General features: G+C 41.2%; 3 protein-coding genes across 6 annotated transcripts; 2 read left to right on the top strand and 1 right to left on the bottom strand.

The window, feature by feature from the left end:
• Positions 1-17: 17 nt before the first annotated feature.
• Positions 18-1,186, bottom strand: GstO1 (Glutathione S transferase O1). 2 transcript variants are annotated; one of them, XM_017240433.3, is made up of 4 exons: positions 1,028-1,186; positions 384-961; positions 206-327; positions 18-144 (listed from the first exon to the last, which is right to left on the bottom strand). In XM_017240433.3, exons 1-4 carry the CDS (start codon positions 1,053-1,055, stop codon positions 114-116), a joined length of 759 nt encoding a protein of 252 aa, XP_017095922.2. In that variant the 5' UTR covers positions 1,056-1,186; the 3' UTR covers positions 18-113. The 2 variants fall into 2 exon arrangements, with proteins under 2 accessions (XP_017095922.2, XP_017095923.2); XM_017240434.3 differs by lacking the exon at positions 18-144 and having other exon boundaries at positions 205-327.
• Positions 1,187-1,349: 163 nt separating this feature from the next.
• foi (solute carrier family 39 fear-of-intimacy) lies at positions 1,350-9,501 on the top strand. 3 transcript variants are annotated; one of them, XM_070279298.1, is made up of 6 exons: positions 1,350-1,782; positions 5,853-6,480; positions 6,540-6,882; positions 6,940-7,109; positions 7,170-8,174; positions 8,350-9,501. In XM_070279298.1, exons 2-6 carry the CDS (start codon positions 6,046-6,048, stop codon positions 8,530-8,532), a joined length of 2,136 nt encoding a protein of 711 aa, XP_070135399.1. In that variant the 5' UTR covers positions 1,350-1,782; positions 5,853-6,045; the 3' UTR covers positions 8,533-9,501. The 3 variants fall into 3 exon arrangements, with proteins under 3 accessions (XP_070135399.1, XP_017096085.2, XP_070135400.1); XM_017240596.3 differs by having other exon boundaries at positions 1,350-1,787; XM_070279299.1 differs by lacking the exon at positions 1,350-1,782 and adding an exon at positions 4,058-4,146.
• Positions 9,502-10,315: 814 nt separating this feature from the next.
• ergic53 (protein ERGIC-53) lies at positions 10,316-13,176 on the top strand. The gene is made up of 5 exons (XM_017240633.3): positions 10,316-10,558; positions 10,745-11,463; positions 11,604-12,079; positions 12,144-12,269; positions 12,348-13,176. Exons 1-5 carry the CDS (start codon positions 10,375-10,377, stop codon positions 12,382-12,384), a joined length of 1,542 nt encoding a protein of 513 aa, XP_017096122.2. The 5' UTR covers positions 10,316-10,374; the 3' UTR covers positions 12,385-13,176.
• The last annotated feature ends 9,794 nt before the right edge of the window (positions 13,177-22,970 follow it).

Here is a 22,970-nt window from a genome sequence, read left to right as displayed (position 1 = left end):
AAACAAAGTAAAAATAATCATTTTTCATCACATGAAAGCTGTTCCATGTTCAACTTTATTTCCATTATATGTACATTGCTCAAAAAAATATTTTTAAATACTGTAATTGTAAGTTACTCCAATTTTGGGCGCTTGGTGGCTTTGCTAAAATTATAGAAAATATTAAAAACCAAACCCTTTTGTTAAATTAAAAATAAAAACCTACTAGAGCATATTGTAGTCGGGATTGCCATCTCGTCTGGACTTCATGTACTTGGCATGGGTTTCTCCATCTAGATAAAAGATCTTGACAGCTCGGTCTTGGAGCATCAAATCGCGCCATTTAAGCTAAAATAAAGCAAAAGGTTGAGCTATATCAGAAGACTGACTACTCATGAACCCACCAAAGTAGAAAAACGCTCCGGATCCAAAACCAATCCTCGATCGTACTTCAAAGCAGCAAAACGCTCACACCACGGCCAAATCATGTAGTCCAACATGCCTGGAGCAGAGCCGCCAAAGAAGTCAGTGCCACGCTGCTTCAGCTCTTCTTCATAGATGGCCAGCCCGGCAAAGATATCGTCACTCTCCAGATCGGCAGGATTCGGGTTGAGAAGAATCCTGTAAAAAGTGGTGATAAACTGGCCGAAGCGTTCGACTAGGATCTGGTCCTTTGCCTTCTGGAGGGGGTCCTTAGGCCACAGTGGCACCTCCGGATATTTCTCGTCCAGGTAGTCGCAGATAATCAGGGACTCGATCAAAACCGGATGACCGGGTTCCCTCACGAGCTCCAAAGCTGGAACCTTTCCACTGCTGCTCACTTCGCGGAACCACTCGGGCTTCTCCTTCAGGTTGATGAAGATATCGTGATGGGGCACATTCTTGGCGTCCAGGACCAAGTGCACGCGGTGGGCATAGGGGCAGAACCGCATCGAGTAAAGCTTGAGAATGCCGTCATCGGGGAATAGAGGTTTGGTGGAATCTGGTGGTAAGAAATATGTTTTTAATTAACTTTTAATTAACTTTAATGAAAATGTAATGCATTTACCCAAAGTAAAATGCTGTAAATTGCTCATTTTTGAAAATAATTCAAAATATTTATTTGTTTTGTTTTATTGCTGGAATGTGCCTTGCCAACTTAGTTTAAATATACCAAATATTTTTAGTATTTTAGACTTTCTTGTTATCTTACTTCATTTTATATTATTTAAATTTCTATTAATATTTGATATGGTTTGCAAATTATACTTATGTAGTTATAATTACAGAATCTATTATATTTATAAAAATAAAATTAATTGTTTAATATTCGATAAATCGATAGGCCGACTAGGGCTGCCAATTATCGCTGCGAATTTCAAATATCTTCAGGACAACCCTCATTCGCCAGCCCTGGACAGCTGTGGCACGCATTAAAAAATATTATTGCGGATTTTTTGTAATATTTATATTGGCGGTGAATGCGAAAGTGTGAGATGGCAGCGGCGGCATATGTTTAAGTCCATAAAGTCCGGAAAATGTTTACACTAAGCCCGCCCCTTGCGTAATTGTGGCCGTTCGTTTGCGGAGTCAGTGCAGATTGCGCGAATTCTGCGAGGAAAATTCGCCGCTCCGGTTGACTTGCTGTGCCCATCCGAGATTATAGCAGCGTAATTGACATTCGGCGCTATCTCGACGGCGATTCCATTCAGCAGCGCCACCACCCCCCTGCCCACCATCCAACAGAAGCTATATTCGGCTCCGGACCAGCATCAGGGAATTGATAAATACAAACACCCGCGTGTGTATGTACGGTACGGTACGGTACGGTGAGTGTCTATCAACGGTCTATTAATTACACTATCTTTCGTGATTGTTAGATTTTGGAATTTCTTATTAAAAAAAAAATGCATGTGACGGGCCCCCCACCCCCCACACCCGCCATCTCCGCCGACTCGTCATTATATTTATTTATAGCGGCACGGATTTCCATGTGCGAGAGATTTTGACAACCACGCTCACACATACCCTAACACGGGTGGGGACATGGACACGTACACGTAACTGCGGTGCGGCATTCGGCACGTTTTTATGCTATTTTCGATCAGAATACATATGTATAGTTATATTCATGAATTTTTCATAAGCACCCCCATTTTCGCTATCGTTGGAGCCTCTAATTACGCAAAATCCGAGGGAATCAGAACAACGAACTAGGTGGATTCTTATCATCTCAGTGACCCATATAATCAACATGTGTTTCTGCTTCCTTCGGTGGCTTTGGTTCGACCTGAATGGTCTGGGGGCTCTATTCGATTTGTTATTTTCAGACATGTGGGTGGGCGGCTGGCGGCGTGAATCATAGATAGTGTTCTGCTGTTTGGAAATGTCCTTATCAGACGAGAAATTCACAATTGACCATACCACTGAAAGCTAAATCAATTATAAATGCTGAAAACTGGTAGAGGTAACTATATTCTTTGAATCAGAAGCTTGACATACTCTTGATGCAATTTTTATGTAACTTTATGAGAATATCAATGAACTCTACTTCCCATTCAGGTTCTCAATATTCCATAAACAAAATCATCTATCCTGGTAGCGGCGCCGACATTCGAGCCACACGGAAAAACAAACATTTTGTAGTTTACTACGCCGATCATTCCGATCCCGATCCCCCGAAATGAATTATTTATCGCTTATGGCCAGCCCTTCAACATCAGTTATGTGTCAGTCGAATAATAAATATTAAAGCCACGTAATTTAGCGCTCTACCAGTATTAGTCGACCATAGCAAGGTCAGAACCTCGTCGTTGTCCCGTCCGGATTCCGTACCATTTCGACGTGATCGACCTCTGCAGAGTCCGAGACGAGCCGAGCCGGCCAGAACTCTATTAGAGCAGTCACCTGACCCCGGGTTTTATTTGTATATCTATCAAAACCCCGACGCGCCTGCTAAAATTTCAAAAAGCGCTAAGTTTGCTGTCTCACCAAAAAAAAAAAAAGATAATTCCCGTAGGTGTGTGTGTTAGAGGGTTCTGGTTTATATATCCATGTATGTATGTAGATATAGCGAAAAGGTTCACTCGAAGATTTCAGCATGAAATTCGTTTATAGAGAAGCAAAGGTAAGCCGAAAATTACCTGGCAGGTAGCGAGCATATCTGGCCTGCAGTTGTCTGTGTGAAATTTCAGGCAGAGGCAATTAAAGATTACGTCAGCACCGCGAATAGAATCGTTCTCCAGTCGTAAAGTGGAGATAAAGTGTGAATTTACACTCGTAAGGTTTGAGGAGAAGGTTCCAAGGTTCTCCACCAGGAGATATCATGCATGATTTATTTTTATTTAGTGAGTCAACAACACATTAGAACTCATCAGGAATTAAAAGCTAATTTCAGCTATGAAATTTCATGTAAAGCTATCAGACCAAACCCTAAAATGGGTTCCAGGAAATGGGAGATGTTATGCGAAATTGCTGACTCAGCTATATAGTTTCGAGACCCAAAAGAATTTCACAATCTGGCGCAACTGTACATCTGAAATTTCAGTCTGAGAAGCAAATATTCAAGTTATTAAATTTCAGTCTCGAAAAATGATCATTTGCTGACCAAAAAGTGGGGATATCATGCGAGATTCAGTCAGCAAAAAGTATAGTGGAGATGTCAGGCCATTTTCAGATGACTAATCAGCGGAAATTGACCAAAAATGAGTCAGAATTTTAAAGTTTTTTAAAAATATCTTTAAAATTAATTTCTAAAAATATTTAAGCTTCAAAGACCTGATCTTAAAGTGCATGAGACACCTTGAAATTGATCTTCTCTTTGAATTCATCATTGAACTACTTAATTGACATTCGATTTCAAGCCAATACCCCCTGAAGTCGTAATCCTTTGGGTCCAAAGAACAAACTTGATGCGAGTTCGTTTGGTTCTAAAGTTTTCTTTGCTGTTAGCCATGGTCTGTAATCGGCCACGCCTTCGATGTGGGCATGCTTTAATGAACGCCCTAACCCCCCCACCACCACCAGTCTAGATATGTAGGTATATATGTATATATATATATGTTTGGGGCCAACAACGAAACTGGCTTATAAATCGCCATGCAAGCGACGCGCGACGCTCAGTTGCAAAGCTGGTGGTTTGGAGATCGGTTGAGATCGTTTCGGTTTTGGAAAATATTGATTGATTGAGTACGAAATTTAATTGATAAATCAAAAAGAATTATAATCAATAAAGAAGAAAGTGAATCTAATTTAGTTCTTATCTGGAAAATTTTGTATGAACCAGAATTCGATAGTGATAACTTTTTGAAAGACTGAAAGAAAGTGAATTTAATTAAATTATTTAATGACCAATGTAGCATTGAAAGCCACATAAAAACCCACTCGCTTTTTTGTCAGCTTTTTCTCTCAGTGATTTCATTAAAATCACGCCAACAGAATTTAAATGAGGCTTGATTACAAAAAGATAACAAAACTAAAATACAAAAAAATTAAAACCCAACTCAATGGCGGCAGCACTTGACCAATTGACTGAGTTATACTCGAATCTGGGATTGATTGGGAATATTGCCGACGAATATCGAATCGAATATTTGAACCGATTTGGTGGGAATTTGTGAATTGAGTTTTGGTGAAATGCAAATAATTTGCTTGATTGATTTTTATTGCCCACAAATGGCAGTTAATTTCCCTCAACAAGTGCGAACCTTTAGCCCTTAACCCCTAGCCTTGCCTGTCACCCTTAACCCTTAACAGCAGCGACCTTGGGCGGAAGCGCGTGTCCTTGTCAATGCCGCGCCGCGCCACGGGTGCAATGACAGCCGCCCACTTCCTGCGACCTTCACACTACCGCCTCCCTTATGCAATGGCCATTTCCACTAGCATTATATTAGTGTTTGGCTTTCGCTTTTATTAAGTCGATAAGCCACCCACTCTCCTCTCTTCTCCCACCACCCACCTGTGTCGTAAATTTTCGCCAAAGTTTTATCAATAAATTGGATTCGAATGTAGGCAGGATTGCTGAACTAACCAGCCCGAACTTGTGGCATTAATGCGCAATTGCAATACTGTCCAAGTCTCCAAGTCCGCGTCCCACACATATTCGAACAAGTAGTTCCCAGCCCCCGCCAATAACAAAGCTATTTTCAGTTTTAAACTCGGCTCTTGGAACTTTTCGGCGCGTGTTAGTCGCTGTTTGTTTACTGGAGGAGCCGCATGGGACTCCTGGTCGTTCTAGCTCCAGATTAGGGGCCTCTATTAACCCGATAAGCTCCCAAATTAACATTTAGTATCCCGACAATGTAATGGTTTGTAAAGTGTAAAGTGTTCTATTATCTAAATCTGAGTGTATAGTTTGAAAAGTTAATTCCCTGATAAGAAAACTGAATGTTAATGCCCAGTGAGTTTTAATTTTATAAAAAATTTGATAAAAAGACTAATATGTAGACCACTAATGTAGGCTAGGTGATAATTATAGATTCTAATAGATTCATGATGAATGTGAAAGAATTGTTGGCCAATCAGGCGTGAAATTAGGCATCATATTCTTGTTTAAACAACTGAGCCTCCAAGCCAGCGAATACTCTGCAATGGAAGCGCCATGTATGGTGATCTGAAACCAGCCACTCGACTGTATGTTTACCCCTGCGGATCTGTGATCTGTGATCCATATTTGGAGGCGTCGATCCACGAACGAACTTGAACTTCCGCTTTGGTCCGCTGACTATTTTGGTTATGCAATGGGCTGGGGGAATGGCTTTTGTAAGTGGACTGACTGTGGGGTAATGAGTGTGGGATGGTGGTGGCATTAGAACCCCATAAACGATTTTTAATCAGCCCTCTCTCTCTCTTTACAATCATTTTTGGCTAATCCTCCATTGACTTGTCCATTGCAGATCGAAAAGAATTCAAAACTGACTGACAATTATATATAATGATCGTGGGAGTTGGTGCCTGGCAGTAAACCATCAACACCCAAGCAGTCAGCGTTATATAACATTAATTGAAAGGTAAGGAAAGGATCAGTATCAGGATCAGGATCAAGATCGGTATCGGTATCGGGATAAGGAAACCCAAGATCGATGCAAGATGGCGCGACACATAATGGCCGTTTGTGTGGTGTGCCTGTTGTGTGCACACCGACTGCACTGTCAGGATCACATCGATAATATCCTGGGCTCGGTGGCCTACACGAGTCAGGAGCAGCTCAATGCCCGCGTCTACCCGAACCTCCAGTTCAATCCCTCCATTGAAACCACCGATCGGCGGCAGCAGCGCTCCGCTTCTGGCGACGACGACACCCCCAACTACAGCACCAGCCCGCCCTCGAGGAGACACAAGCGTCACGCTGGCCACGATCATGGTCATGGTCATGCAGCAGCCGATTCTCATGTCCCGCAGATCACCCAGTACTATCTTGAGAAGTTGATGGGCCAAAAGGAGGCTATGCACACCAGCGGGTTTGAGGATTTCCTCCAAGAACTCAACCTCCGCGAGATGCCGAGTACAGCCAGTGAAGGAACCGTAAGATATCTGGCCCTTAAATCCCTAAATCCTTTAATCCTCAAACCTTTCGTTTGTAGTGCGTGCCTGCCAGTCGTCTGGTGCATCATGTACAGCCCCACAATCACCATCACCACCATCACGAGGAGGAGGAGGAGCAGGTGCAGTTGAAGAACTGCACCCTGAACAGCAATGACACCAACTCCAGCATCGTATGCGCTCCCCTGCATCACAACCACACCCACACGAGCGAGGAAAGCGGGAACTTTACGCTCAGCGAAAAGGACATCCTCTACCTGTGTCCCGTGCTCCTCCACGAGCTGAAAGCCCAAAGCGGAGGATGCATAAACCCGTCCGTTCTCTCCGACATCGATAGCACGGAACAGCTATTGGAGACTGAGAAGGAGAGGGACTTCCTCTACGGTAAGTGGAAGCAGCTTACTCCCTTTCGGAGAAACACTAATGTTTCTTTATTTTCAGTGTGGGTTTATGCTTTCATTTCGGTGTTCGCCTGCGGTCTTCTGGGTCTCGTCGGAGTGGCCATAATTCCGTTCATGGGCTCGCGGTACTACAAGTACATCATCCAGTATCTGGTTGCGCTTGCCGTTGGCACGATGACCGGTGATGCCCTTCTGCATCTGTTGCCCCATGTAAGTGACGCTTTATATCTTCAAAAACCTTCACTAAGGCTTTATCTATTGATTCTTTAGTCTCTTGCTGGCCAGGATGAGCGGGGCATGATCATGAAGGGACTGGGCTGCTTAGGCGGCATTATCTTCTTCTACGCAACGGAGCATTCGCTTACCATGATCTCCGAGTGGCGCAAGAGTGTGGAGAAGAAGGAAACGAAGAAGCCTTCGCGTGCGAAGGTAATGCGCGATCCAGACTCCTCCGTCAACAACTCGGTGGCAGGGGACAAGATCTGTAAACAGAAGTACAGCTCGTATCCCTACTGCTATGACGAGATCACAATGAACAACAAGCAGAGCGAGTGGATGCACCTGCCGGCTGGAGTGGAGGGTGCTTCCTCGGCGGCGGGCGCTGGCGGCGATGGGGCTCCCAATGGCGTGGGGCATGATCACGATGGCTCCAACGACATGGCCGCCGCTGCCGAATCGCTGCTCTCCACTTTGCACTCGAACTGTGTGGAGATGAACCATCACAACCACAATCACAAGCACAATAGCCACCAGCAGAGCCAGCCGGAGAGCCAGGACAACAACACCATTGTCACGGATCTGGATGGCAATGCGGTGTATGCTTCTAATAATACGAAAGATAAGGATAACCATGTCACCGTCATCCTGAGAGAGCACGAATCTTCCCACCATGGACACAGTCACCGCCACGGGCACGTTCATTCGCCTCCGGAAACCCTAAGTGCCGTGGCCTGGATGATTATCATGGGCGATGGCCTGCACAACTTCACCGACGGCATGGCAATTGGCGCCGCTTTTGCTGAGAATCTTGCCGGTGGCTTCTCTACCTCGTTGGCCGTTTTCTGCCATGAATTGCCGCACGAATTGGGCGACTTTGCCATCCTGATAAAGGCGGGCATGTCGGTGAAGTCGGCCGTCTACTACAACCTGTTGACGGGTGTCCTGAGCTTCATTGGCATGATCTTTGGCATTGCCTTTGGGCAGTCCCAAGACGTCGCCCAGTGGATGTTCGCCGTTGCCGCGGGCCTCTTTATCTACATCGCTCTGGTTGATATGGTAAGTACTACGTCGTGTTCCACTTTTCCAAATCCGATTAGATTCGACACAAGATTAGCTGCAATTGGGAATATAAATTAAATGCAATCACTATGGAGATTGTAAATTCAAATATATAGTGTAATAGGTTTCACCTTATAAGACCTGTTTCTTATCAAACAACTTTGTATTTCAGATGCCCGAGATCTCGGCTTCGCACAAGTCGCTGGGACAGTTTCTGCTTCAAATACTCGGAATGTTGAGCGGCGTGGGAATAATGCTATTGATTGCTCTCTACGAGGGCGATCTGATGAGCGTGTTCGGAACGAGTGGAGGCGGCGGCGGCGGAGGCGGATCATCTTACCAGCATGTGCATTAATTACACAAAACCATAACTTGTAACCAATCGATGCAAATCTTGTAGCGTATTATTTGAACTGCAGCGAAACTTGTGAATGAACTGCATTTTCCGTCAGGCTTAGGACCTTTTTCAATTATTATTATTATTATTTTTTGTATAATTCGGATTAGATTGTTGTTTATACCTCAGCACACACACAGCCGTAGCCGGTTGGCACTTACCCAAAGCATTTGTTATCCAGTTTTTGAAAAACACACAACATAGAACTCTCAATACACACCAAGCCATCAAGAAAACCAAGAAACACAGAACCACAGAAACGCGACACGATTCAGCACCGTTTTCGTTCCTAATTTACTACAGAACTGCGTTCGAATCGTTTTAAAAATACGATTAATTGTAAGATTGTCTTGAAATTGTCTAGGTTATAAAGTGATTATTGATTTTGAATTTAGGAGAGAATCCAACAAATTTCAAATCGAAAAGCAAGCGAAAAGGATTGCTCTAAACATCAGAGAAACAATAACAAATAGTGGAGTGTGGCTGGATATCTGGATTATATACTTATAAGGATATATGGGGATACCCGGCCAGCATCCATCGATTAATGATCTTTATACACTGCAAAAAAAAAACGCATATATATTGTAGAATATATAGTTTTGTATTTTTTAGTCTAGGTGCGCACGTTTACTTTAGCGAGTTTAACATTCTAAACAAGAAATTTAAGGAATGTCCACTGTTATGATTTCTGACAGTACTTAACGACTTGAATGCATATATACAAGTTTATATTTTCTACTTAAGAAAGTAAAGAAGAATGAAACCATTTAGGAAGCCACAAACGAAAACCCATTTAATCTTAATTTATTATCGTATTTGTAGTGAATTAAACATCTAAACAACTTATACATAAATGGCACCCCATGCATCATTTGAACTTTTGTTTAATTATGATTTTGTAATAAAACACAAGTTAAACCACAAGTTTATTTTTTTTTATTTATGATTTAATGGCGCACACAACTAACCATGAAAGTGATTGTGATTCTAATCGAGTAACTACTAAAATTTGTAAAATAGTGCGGCTTGAGGAGGATGAAGGACTATCACTGGAACCGCACTCGAATGCTATATATCTGTCACTTAAACTGAGCAACTAATGTTTTTACACTATATATACGCCACACTATATGCTAAAGAGGCAGTAAAACCTATTGAAAACTAGCTGTAAGCTCTACAACTACGAACAGGAAGTGAACCATTCCAGAGAATACCATTTACAGACACTGTGCTAAAATAATCTTTGGAGGAACGTTGGAGGGAGTACTATAATACTTTGGTGATATCACGCAAAAGGCAATTGAAACGACTAACGAAATAAATTTACAATAAATTAACGTATTAACATGTAACTATGAATGTAAGCTGTGTATGTGTGCACTAGCACAGGCGAATGGCGCGTATTTTGCTATATTTTAGTTTATATTTTGTAAAAGACATAAACACTTTTTAAATTTTCAAAAATAAATGTTTTTTCACCTCAACTTCATAAAGAAGTAGCTATGGTTTGAAATTTGGCGGTCAAAATTTGTGATCTAAAATCTTTTTTCCTCCAGCCCTGGATAAAAGTTTCCTTTATAAACTTAATCAACTTATTATTGAAGAAATGTGTCTTTTTGTGATAATAATAGAAACAAAAATTATTAAATTTTAAGTTTTAATTTAATTTATAAAATTTATTAATATATTTTTAGTACAGCGTTATGGCCATATTTAATACGTTTTCATGCAGAGCTAGTACGGTCACACCGCCACCTGAAAGCCGCTGTCAAACTGTTGTCAAAATAAAACTGTAAGATGCTGCCAACATTTTGCAAATTCCTGGCCGTTTTCTGCATCCTGGCGTGGCAGACTCACGCCACCGGCAACCTAAGCCCCGGAGCGGTCGGAGTCCATCGTCGCTTCGAGTACAAATACTCCTTCAAGCCCCCATACCTGGCCCAGAAAGACGGCACTGTGCCGTTTTGGGAGTACGGTGGAAGTAAGTTGTGTTGCTCCACGTCAGTTGTTTTGGCCCTCTCGCCGCCGCTTGGGGCTGCGCGTGCGAGCGAGATGGCGATACGACTGTACACGCAAGCAATTTGTTTGGTTTTCGGATTTCTTTCGGTTTCGGCTGTGGGGTTTAAATTTAGCATGGATACTTGTTGATATCCCGATCCCATTGCAGATGCCATTGCCAGTTCGGAGAGCGTGCGCGTGGCACCGTCGCTGCGCAGCCAGAAGGGAGCCATCTGGACCAAGTCCCAGACCACCTTTGACTGGTGGGACGTGGAGATCGTCTTCCGAGTGACGGGACGTGGCCGAATCGGTGCCGATGGTCTGGCCTTCTGGTACACCACCGAGAAGGGCGACTACAACGGACCAGTGTTCGGATCTTCGGACCGTTGGAACGGTCTAGCCATCATCTTCGATTCCTTCGACAACGACAACAAGCACAATAACCCGTACATCAGTGCGGTCCTGAACGACGGCACCAAGCAGTACGACCACACCAATGATGGCACCACTCAGCTGCTGAGCGGCTGCCTCCGGGACTTCCGTAACAAGCCCTTCCCCACGCGTGCGCGCATCGAGTACTACAACAACGTGCTCACTGTCCTCATCCACAACGGTATGACCAACAACAACGACGACTACGAGCTGTGCTTGCGCGCTGATAACGTGCAGCTGCCCAAGAACGGTTTCTTTGGTATCTCCGCTGCCACTGGAGGCTTGGCCGATGACCACGATGTGTTCCACTTCCTTACCTCATCCCTGCATGCGGCGGGACAAGTAAACGACGCACAGAAGGTAGAGAATCAGGAGAAACTGACCCAGGAGTACAAGGAGTATCAGGATAAGTTGGAGAAGCAGAAGCAGGAGTACAAGAAAGATCATCCCGACGAGGTGTGTGCAAGCGTGGCAAGCCAGTACCTGATATGGCTTATCTGTCCAGCTGATAGTTATAATCCCCAATGGCCTTGGTACTGGCCGGTGCTACCTTTCTACTGCTATAAACTAATAATCTTTTATTATCCAACCCATAGCACAAGGATGATGAGGACTGGGAGGAATTCTACGAGTCTGAGAATCAACGTGAGCTGCGCCAGATTTGGCAAGGTCAGAGCCAAATCGCCGACCACCTGCGTGAGCTGTCCCGAAAGGTGGACGAGATAATTGGCCGCCAGGAAACCACACTGTCGCTAGTCTCCCGCAACGCTGGCCAAGCCCTGCCCCCTCCAGCTGCTGGTGTAGCCCCGCAACAGGCCTTGCCCACTGGTGCTGTTAGCAGAGCGGATGTGGATCTTCTGCTTACAAATCAAAATGTGCTACTTAGCTCCATCCGGGAGATACGCCAGTTGGTAGGCGATATCAATGTGCGTACTGATAATATTCAAACGAATCAGAAGCACGCGCCCACCGCTCAAATCCAGTCCGGCGGCTATGATGTGCAAACGCTCATCGCCGAGATGCGCGACGGCATGAATCAGGTCAAGCAGGGCATTACCCATGTGGGTCAAAGGTGAGCATGAATATTAAATAGCTCTTGAAAGCTTAGTAATCCTATTTTATTTTCATTTCCATAGACTGGGAGCGCCACAGGGCGCAGCGCAGGTTGCCAATTGCCCCACGGGTAACTGCGTGGGCGTTACATTGTTCCTAAGCGTAACAGTTGTGCAACTGCTGCTAGTATTTATCTACAACATTTTCAAGTAAGCCTCTCAACACCACTCTAATCACCATCTTATCAATAATAAATTAAAAAATACCTTTCACCATTTTAATTGCAGAAACCGCAGCGAAGCCCAGGCGAAAAAGTTCTACTAGGCATTGGAAACGTAACGAAGTACACACAAAAAAACGCCTACACATTCAACACACAAGAGAACACTACAACTACACACCTGAATAGGCAGCAACTGAGTTTAGTTGATATGAAAATACTGAAGACTACAGCGTAGCTTTTTCTACCAATACGCGCAACTGTTTATTTTGATTGATTTACTTTTAAAGATCAGTCGTCAGGGGTATCGAATCGAAATTCAAAATCGTTACCTAATGGAATAATTAAAGAGAACAAGATATTTAAACAATGAATGAGCCTCATGACAATGCCACGCAATACAAAATGAAGAAACCGTCGAAGAAGCCACAAGACAAACTTCCCTTTTAGTAATAGCCTGAAAATCATGTTTTTTTAATTGTTTAGCAAATCAAGTCAAAAGTTTACCATTCTCAACTCTGCATATCATTTCTGTGCAGGCATTTCTATAAAAAAAAAAACAAAAGAAAAGCAACACAAAAAAAAAAATATATATATATCATAAAAATCGTAAAACACATAAAAATGTAAAAGGAAGAATTCCGTAAATTTAGCAAATTTTTGTATAATCTATAAACGTTAGAGTTTGGAAACCAGTCAGCGATATCTTTTTAATTTTCTACCAGGCCGTACCAGGCTCATCAAAACAAGTTTCCAGCTTTCTTTTTTTGTTAATTAGCATGGATGTGAATTATGTAATTATGAATACGATGAAATTTTCTCAATAAGTTTTCGTTTTATACTGAATAATTCTAATATATATACATACTGATAAATTATAAAAGAATTGAAGTGAAGTGTGTGTGTTTTTATATATGTTGTCCATTCCAGTCTCGATAGAATGTTTAAAGAGAAAAAAAATGAAAAATAAAAATCAATTTATAGAAAATCCACGGCCACGGCGGAGACTATTTTATTTTTGCCATCAAACTTTATCACACTATTTTTACTCCCCCGATTGTGAAATTATTTTCGCTGATATTGATAGAGGAAAAAGTTTATTTCTGCGAAAAGCATCCTCGTAAGCATAAACTAGAATCCCTGTCAGATTTCCCAGCCCAGCGATGACAATGCGGCAAAAATGGCGCCACTTGGTCGCCAACTTTGTGCGTGAATCTGACGGGGCTTGGGAGCTAGGAGCCGGAATGGGTTGGGTGGACGGGTGAACTTTGGCCATAAAATGTAACTGCCATTGGTGGCATTGTGGGCCAGTTCACTGTGGTTTGGGCCCCTTCCCTATCCACTGGAGCCGCAAAAAAAATCCCAGGAAAACCCAGCCAAAGATAAATGGACAGAAGCCAACAGCAGTCGCGGGTCATGTTATAAATTCTCCCCAGGATCAGGGGCATGGGCTCTAGGTGGGGTTTTTTCGTGTTCCAGCTCGAGTGTCTGGTTGGATGAAAGTTGCCGGGCGAGTAGCCCGCCGCTTATGTAGTCCCTGCCTTATGTACTGCCACTGCGCAGGAGCAGGACCAGTTTGATGGTAGGAGGTGGTGGCTAGAGTGGGGGCCTGAAGGACTATTAACTTTTTATAACAGCCAATCGGCATGCGGCTAGCAAACAGAGAAAATGGTTCCACTCCATGGGGACTTTCCCAGCGGGTAGGGCATCGCTACACTGAAACAAAAGGCAGTCTAGGATAATAGTCAAAGTTAGTCCTATCTTGAGAGGTTATCTTAGTCTTTTGTTTCGTTGTGGACTTATCAGAAAGTATAAATAAGGGTAAGTCTTAGAAATCTAATTTAATCTAATCTGTCAAATTGTATAAGGATCGACTATAGGTTGACTATATCCTAAAGCTCCTATAAAGCTCTACGATCGGAAATGCTATAACTTTCATAATATTACAGATACAAGCTTGGAACTTTTTCTAAATTCACATTATACCGAACTGGTCTGATACCTAAATTCCAAAAAGGTTTGTAAGGATCAACAATATCCGATATTTAAGTAAATGTTATACCTATATCCTTACTTCCTTACTTATCCCTTATTAACTTAACTTCTAAAGGAGATAAGGAACTTAACTTCTATAATTTCTAAAGGAAAAAAGAAACTAAAACTCATCTTTCCATTGCCTACTTTTAAGAGATGCTAGAATTCAAATAATAATTAGTAACATTAAACTATATCCTTATATATAATCCTCGCTGAAAATATATTAGTTATATTTCGGCAGATCCTTGCTTAAAATATGAATTATCAACATGATAATATGTGATTTTCTAAACTGAAAATTACTTAGTTTCAGGAAAAAAGTTTTATAGAAACCTTCAAAATCCAACATAGCAAAAATGGTGAATACAAATTTTCAATTTATTAAAAAAAATTGAAAAAAATCTTCCTTAGAGACTATAAACCTTACTATGATAACTCCAAGTCTTAAACAAATCTTTCCAATCCATTTAACCAAGTAGACCACTTTAAAACGTTTGCCTATAACTTTAATAATCCATATTGCATATTTACACATCTGTGGATTTTCGGAGTTGGCCACAATCCATTAGTAAATGAAAATCATAAATTTCCCCGCCCACATTTCCACTTCCCAGTACCATGTTCCCATTTCAATCCGCAAACCAACGACAGCAAGGATGACAGTTTGCTACATTTGCCAAACATTGGCGAAAAAAAGGGGATATAAAATCAAAGTCAAAGTTGTTACCATATAACGGGGTGGATCTGGTGGGATACGGGTTCATGTTGCTGTGGCTGCTGACAAATCCTTCGCACATATCCTGGCTATATCCTCGCCCGATTATAAGGAGCAATAGCAACGGCAGCGTGACAAATGTTGCGCAAACAAATGGATTACATTGCAATGGGCCATCCGCGATGCGATGAATCATAAATTTCCTTAACTGTCATCCGATCTGGCCAAATTTCTGCTTCTTCGCCATCCTGACGAAAGCAAACTAGCCGACACAGGATTAGGAAACTTTCTGGCTAATCAGAAAATTCAATTTTACTTTGTAATTTGCTAATGACCCGGAGAAGATTAAGTTAGATATTAAAGGCTTATCTTTGTACAATTATTTTTTTTATTTTGAGGGATAGTTTATGCAAAGCTTTTAGTTTTTATATAAAAATTGTTTTTGAAATTTTATACTGTTTGAAAATGCATATTACATTTATAAAAGTTCGTTACAAATCTATTTTCTGGGTCTAATATTATGAAATTTATGAAAGACACAATTATATTGATCACGGCCTTGGAAATATCTTAAGGGTCCTTTAATATTTAAAGCTGTGAAATAAATCTTCAAATCATTACATTTTTATAAATAGAGATATTCATACATACATATGTAATATATTGTTTGAATAATTTAGAAAAGCAATTTAAGCCCTTCTATATACATAATCTACAAAAAAAAACGTATCCCTTTCTTAAAACAAAATATAAATATTCCAAAACTAATACCCTAACTGGACCTTAAATCATTAAAAAATAATTTATTTCATCTGGTAGAAAAAGAATTTAAAACTACCCAAGTAAACCCCCTCTAGTTTCACCAGGACAATGGAATAACTATTCATCAGGATGCTGGGATGCATAATGTTTGTGCAACTGCTTTACTTTCTTGATGCCATTAAGTTGCGGATAGGGCCCATGACAAAGGACAGTCCATTAGACACAAGTCACAATGCCATTGAAGCGAGATGGGATCCTTGCGAAAGTGCCCACCCCATTGTATGGCCTGCATCCTGCATCCGGACCGACTGCACCCTTTGTGATTCCTTCTTTGCGAGAAACCAGAACAAAAGTCGGGGCCTGGATAATATTTTGCGCTTTTTGGTATGACGAATCCACATGTCACACACGAATCGAATTGGCAATACATGCCAATGCCCCCCATCCCCTCGAGCCCGGAGTCCGGAGTCAGAATCCGAGTCCGGACTTACCCCCTGCCCCTCATCCGTTTAGCGGGCAATCAAGCGTGTAGGGCAATTCAATAAACCGGAGGATGGGGTGCCACAACTTTTGGAGAACTTTATCAACACCCATGTCGGCATTAGTTTTGTTTACAAACTTTTGCGTTGCCTTTTTGACAGTTTCGGCCATGGGGTGGGTTTTCCCATATCCTGCCCCATCCTCCATCCACCCGGGGGTGGATTTTTGCGGGGATTTTTATTTATGAGCACTTAAATCGAAGCGCAAACTGAAATTGCACATTGCACAGTACATCTACATAAATATGCAATTGCGGGCATGTGAGAAAGTAGTTGCCCCCGCTGATAAATGATGAAAAAATTATAAATAAATACGGGATAGATTTCTCCTCCATCCCAGCCTCTTGTTTTCGTGTTGTTCTTTTTTTTTTATATTTGGCCCATCCCTCATGTTGGTGTCACCCCATCACGGTCCTTAGATGACAGCTCCCGATAATGGTGACATCAATTTGAAACCCAATTGAGCTTGTTCCTCGTCGGTCTGGATGCGAGCTCCTTGATAAATGCTTCGCTATCAGCGCCGTTTATCGCCGGGAGTCTCTGACTGGGTGCGACAAGTCAGCGAATTGGAAACGGAATTGGACAGCCAACCCCCACGGGTAATGGGTTCTCCGAGCCACCATGCCATGTCAAGCTCATCCTCCAGTTCATCCTGGACCTCATCTCTGGGGCGTTGCTAGCAGTTTACATGTTTAATGTTTGCTTAATTGTTGGATCAGCCAGCGGGGCAGATCCTTTGGCCAGGATAAGAAATTGTTTTCTAAATCGTTACATGTCAGCAGATTTTATTTTTTTTGTCAGAAAAAAATTAAGAGAAGAGGATTAATTATAGAAGAAAGACCTTTAAAAGTGTGTAAACTACAAATTAAAGTAAATAATATATCCTTTATATCCATAATTTAATTAAAAACTATAAAGATACTTTAGATCCCAAAAATAAACATTAATGTCTTCGTGTTGGGTTATAAAAATCCAATATCGATTGAAATTAAAGACAGGCAATAAACAGGTTAATGTCTAAGAGCCGGATATATCAATAAAAGGCCAACTGCAATGAAAATTTAAAGGCACGATCCCCTCCACATGCCCGTCTGCACTTGACACCCTTGACTCTGAACTTGGCTATTGGGAATCTCGACACAACCTCAACATGTCCATTAGGCCATGTCGGTGCATGGCATCTCCAGGATAAATAGACTGTTGAGTCATTAAACAATTTACGCAGCCATAAATTTACGCAATTTACTTAGCACACACATCCCGTAGAATGCAAAATGTCCTGGACAGGGTAATAAAAAATACCACCCGGTTTTTGGGCCCTGGGATCGAGAAACATTAACACATCTGGCCAGATACAAAGTGCGGACGGAGGCTGGGCTGGGCCGTCCGCCTGAGCGATTAACTTTTTGCATCCTTCACGCTTCGCTGGTTGAGTTAACCCAGCAACATAATCGCCATGGTCATATCCTGGAGCAAGGACATCGCCCACGCGACGCTTGTTTTGCATTTTTATTGCCCCATGCTGGGGATGCAGGATGTAGATTTTCAAGATTGCCGCCGCCGCCGCCGCTGCTGCCCTGCCTCAAAATTTTAATGAAATCGTCATCAATTAAAATTTGCTCTCTTCCATGACCATGCCCTCCTGCAGCCTCCATTATCCAGACGACAGTGACAATGAAAACGACAATGACACGGCACAAGAGACACCCCCACTCCCCAAATGAGCACTGAAAATAATTCTATTAAGAACTTAAGAAATTGCTAAAAAATCACAATTAAATGATATTTAATTTTTAATAAATAACAAGGATAAAATTATGAAAAATTCTCAAAATTCCTCAAGGATTCTTCCTTTAAATATGTATTTTAGTCATTTTTCCCTGTGCATTCTTCTACGTTTGTTCTCATCTTTTTACGACCGAGACGTCCATCCGGGCCCATCCACGGGCTTAGTCCTTCGCCGCATAACTCGTCGCACTCGTGCCTGGGATCGGGCTCAGCTATAAAAATAATTTGTGGCCAAAAATTCCCCCCATCCACCTCGAGAATCCGATCTCGAGCACATCCAAGGGGTAAAAGCGTGCCTTGGGACTAAGGCGGCTGCCGGCAATTTGTAGTCGTTTGCTTGTTTTTCCAGCCTAGACCTAATGGGTTTTCATAAATTTTTATTGTTCTCAATATAAGTTTTATTCTCGCTTCTTTTTTAAGTTCGTTTTAACATGCAAATGTCCATAAAGAGCTCAGAATTGGTGGAGAGTTTGTCGAAAAACACCATTAAAGTTGGTTTATGCGTTTGAATGTTTTCAAAAACCTAACAGTCTACTTTCTATTTTAGCGGTTATCGAAATCGTTAATTGGGCAAAGAGTTTTAAAAGTTTAATAGTTACTACTTATTGAAGAAAACTAAACATCCATTTCAACATTTCAAAGATATAACCATTGCTGTGTCTCATATGGGCATATTCATAGATTTTTGAAATTTCCAGGGGGTCCTGGAAAATTTGACAAAATATCTCAAAAATATTTTGTTTCCACATTTTGATGCAGATTTGTGAAGATTGGATCCACAAATCTTTTAAGGTACTCCGCTCCAAAATCAGATGAGTATTGGCAAAGATATAGCTATCGCTGTGGCTCATATTGGCATATTCATAGATTTTTGAAATTTCCAGGGGGTCCTCCAGAAAATTTGACAAAATATCTGAAAAATATTTTGTTTCCAGATTTTGATGCAGATTTGTGGAGAATTGATCCACAAATCTTTTAAGGTACGCCGCTCCAGAATCAGATGAGTATTGGCAAAGATATAGCTATCGCTGTGGCTTATATTGGCAAATTCATAGATTTTTGAAATTTCCAGGGGGTCCTCCAGAAAATTTGACAAAATATCTGAAAAATATTTTGTTTCCAGATTTTGATGCAGATTTGTGGAGAATTGATCCACAAATCTTTTAAGGTACGCCGCTCCAGAATCAGATGAGTCTTGGCAAAGATATAGCTATCGCTGTGGCTTATATTGGCAAATTCATAGATTTTTGAAATTTCCAGGGGGTCCTCCAGAAAATTTGACAAAATATCTGAAAAATATTTTGTTTCCAGATTTTGATGCAGATTTGTGGAGAATTGATCCACAAATCTTTTAAGGTACGCCGCTCCAGAATCAGATGAGTCTTGGCAAAGATATAGCTATCGCAGTGGCTCATATTGGCAAATTCATAGATTTTTGAAATTTCCAGGGGGTCCTCCAGAAAATTTGACAAAATATCTGAAAAATATTTTGTTTCCAGATTTTGATGCAGATTTGTGGAGAATTGATCCACAAATCTTTTAAGGTACGCCGCTCCAGAATCAGATGAGTATTGGCAAAGATATAGCTATCGCTGTGGCTTATATTGGTAAATTCATAGATTTTTGAAATTTCCAGGGGGTCCTCCAGAAAATTTGACAAAATATCTGAAAAATATTTTGTTTCCAGATTTTGATGCAGATTTGTGGAGAATTGATCCACAAATCTTTTAAGGTACGCCGCTCCAGAATCAGATGAGTCTTGGCAAAGATATAGCTATCGCAGTGGCTCATATTGGCAAATTCATAGATTTTTGAAATTTCCAGGGGGTCCTCCAGAAAATTTGACAAAATATCTGAAAAATATTTTGTTTCCAGATTTTGATGCAGATTTGTGGAGAATTGATCCACAAATCTTTTAAGGTACGCCGCTCCAGAATCAGATGAGTCTTGGCAAAGATATAGCTATCGCTGTGGCTTATATTGGCAAATTCATAGATTTTTGAAATTTCCAGGGGGTCCTCCAGAAAATTTGACAAAATATCTGAAAAATATTTTGTTTCCAGATTTTGATGCAGATTTGTGGAGAATTGATCCACAAATCTTTTAAGGTACGCCGCTCCAGAATCAGATGAGTCTTGGCAAAGATATAGCTATCGCAGTGGCTCATATTGGCAAATTCATAGATTTTTGAAATTTCCAGGGGGTCCTCCAGAAAATTTGACAAAATATCTGAAAAATATTTTGTTTCCAGATTTTGATGCAGATTTGTGGAGAATTGATCCACAAATCTTTTAAGGTACGCCGCTCCAGAATCAGATGAGTATTGGCAAAGATATAGCTATCGCTGTGGCTTATATTGGCAAATTCATAGATTTTTGAAATTTCCAGGGGGTCCTCCAGAAAATTTGACAAAATATCTGAAAAATATTTTGTTTCCAGATTTTGATGCAGATTTGTGGAGAATTGATCCACAAATCTTTTAAGGTACGCCGCTCCAGAATCAGATGAGTCTTGGCAAAGATATAGCTATCGCAGTGGCTCATATTGGCAAATTCATAGATTTTTGAAATTTCCAGGGGGTCCTCCAGAAAATTTGACAAAATATCTGAAAAATATTTTTTTTCCAGATTTTGATGCAGATTTGTGGAGAATTGATCCACAAATTTTTTAAGGTACGCCGCTCCAGAATCAGATGAGTATTGGCAAAGATATAGCTATCGCAGTGGCTCATATTGGCAAATTCATAGATTTTTGAAATTTCCAGGGGGTCATCCAGAAAATTTGACAAAATATCTGAAAAATATTTTGGTTCCAGATTTTGATGCAGATTTGTGGAGAATTGATCCACAAATCTTTTAAGGTACTCCGCTCCAGAATCAGATGAGTATTGGCAAAGATATAGCTATCGCAGTGGCTCATATTGGCAAATTCATAGATTTTTGAAATTTCCAGGGGGTCCTCCAGAAAATTTGACAAAATATCTAAAAAATATTTTGTTTCCAGATTTTGATGCAGATTTGTGGAGAATTGATCCACAAATCTTGTAAGGTACGCCGCTCTAGAATCAGATGAGTATTGGCAAAGATATAGCTATCGCAGTGGCTCATATTGGCAAATTCATAGATTTTTGAAATTTCCAGGGGGTCCTCCAGAAAATTTGACAAAATATCTGAAAAATATTTTGGTTCCAGATTTTGATGCAGATTTGTGGAGAATCGATCCACAAATCTTTTAAGGTACGCCGCTTTAGAATCAGAGGAGTTTTGGCAAAGATATAGACATTGTTTGGGCGAATATGTTGATATCGTGGATTTTAAAGAGGCTTGTGTTTCTCTAAATATTTTGTATGGCTTAAAATTTTAACAATTTTTTCTTTCTGTTACTCTTGAACAACTCAAATAATTCTGTTTTAGCAATTAAGAACCAGAAATTAATTAATTCCAAACTATAAAAACCGTTCTTTCTAATTAAGTGCTTATAAATCTCCTCAATATCTGAGAGTACTTGAAACTTCCGTTGAAACTGGAAAACATACATAAGCAATTAGACACCAGAAAAATGCATTTCCCTGCAACCAGAGTATAACAGTCCAATTAGAGGACAATAAATCTTCGAAAGAGCTGGAAAAACCCTCTAAATTTTGGTTGATAAAACCCCGAAATTATCACACAACCCAACAACATGATATATGGGCACTCAGCTAGACTTTAACCCATTAGCCAACCGGAAGATCGCTCAATTAGCGATGCTCCTCGCTGGTCAGTCGCAAGTCCCAAGTGGGTCACTCGAGGAAAAGGATTTGCGAATCGGATTTTTATTCATCCACTGCCCTCTACCATTGCTAGTGCCATTTCATGTCCATGTACGGGCCCCTTTGTTGGGCCAACAAAGTGACATAAATCTTGGCAAGCACGCTGGCAGAAACTCAACCGGAACTAAAGCAATGACGCAGCAGGACCGGAGGACACATGTCGATGCGTTTGGTTTTTCCAGTCATAACGGTCTCGTGTGTGAGAGTGTGCCAGTTCCGAGATTTATCGACCCCCGGAAGGGGTGGGAATAAACATCCATATCTATGAATCTGTCGTATCTTGTGAATCTGCGTATCTATTTGTAGCCCTAGATCGCGGGACATCGATGCCGGATGCACAAAACGACAGGCGTTCGATTGAAATTAATTGAATTTACTCCCAGGCTTCAAGACTTTGCCCAGCTTCAAGATTTGGGGAGTGGACTTTCACGAAGAAAGAGCGTGGACGCTTGTTTCCTGTTTCTGCTCGAGATGTTTTTGCTGCATAAATTACACTTACATACATATCCATATCCAGCATGTATGTAATATATACTATGTATTCATATCCTTGACAAGTTTGCTAAAGAAAAAAACAGGAACATTAAATTTATTTTTTTTTGCAACCCCGAGTGAAAGGCGGCCCCCCAAGAGCGTTGGTTCGCTGACTTTGGCAAAGTCATGAATTTTCTCGGTTATTTTTATGATTTCTACTACCAAGTTGTTTTCGCTAGTTTTTGTTTTTGGTCCTGACAGGGTTGCTAGCCGCACACTTGGCTGCCCTCCAATCGCCGGAAACGATGATCGTCGTCGACTATAAAAAAAATTTCAGGAAAGCCAGACAAATTTATCACGATTTTGTGGGGGTGCCAGCTTTCAAGATATCATTTATCTTTCTGGCTATTCCTTGATATTGCTTTTTAAACAACAACTTTAAGTTGTCTTAAAGTATTTGTAAGTTAACAGTAGTTTTGAATTTGGCGCCCTGCATTCTGTTAACGGTCGTAAGTATTGGCAGCTGGCTAAAAACTGTGTCAGCCTAGTGTTGGCAAACATCCG

This window comes from Drosophila bipectinata, chromosome 3L, assembly GCF_030179905.1.
Source record: "Drosophila bipectinata strain 14024-0381.07 chromosome 3L, DbipHiC1v2, whole genome shotgun sequence".
NCBI lineage: Eukaryota > Metazoa > Arthropoda > Insecta > Diptera > Drosophilidae > Drosophila > Drosophila bipectinata.
Note: the sequence above shows the minus strand (reverse complement) of the source record. Positions and strands in the feature narration are given on the sequence as shown.

Coding starts and splice junctions, on each gene's coding strand:
- GstO1 (XM_017240433.3), bottom strand. CDS start 1,055: ATGAGCAATTTACAGCATTTTACTTTGG. Junction 328..383: donor CGGAGCGTTTTTCTACTTTG/GTGGGTTCATGA, acceptor GCTTTATTTTAG/CTTAAATGGCGCGATTTGAT. Junction 145..205: donor CCCGACTACAATATGCTCTA/GTAGGTTTTTAT, acceptor CTATAATTTTAG/CAAAGCCACCAAGCGCCCAA.
- ergic53 (XM_017240633.3), top strand. CDS start 10,375: ATGCTGCCAACATTTTGCAAATTCCTGGCCGTTTTCTGCATCCTGGCG. Junction 10,559..10,744: donor GTTTTGGGAGTACGGTGGAA/GTAAGTTGTGTT, acceptor ATCCCATTGCAG/ATGCCATTGCCAGTTCGGAG. Junction 11,464..11,603: donor AGAAAGATCATCCCGACGAG/GTGTGTGCAAGC, acceptor TCCAACCCATAG/CACAAGGATGATGAGGACTG.
- foi (XM_070279298.1), top strand. CDS start 6,046: ATGGCGCGACACATAATGGCCGTTTGTGTGGTGTGCCTGTTGTGTGCA. Junction 6,883..6,939: donor GGAGAGGGACTTCCTCTACG/GTAAGTGGAAGC, acceptor CTTTATTTTCAG/TGTGGGTTTATGCTTTCATT. Junction 8,175..8,349: donor ACATCGCTCTGGTTGATATG/GTAAGTACTACG, acceptor TTTGTATTTCAG/ATGCCCGAGATCTCGGCTTC.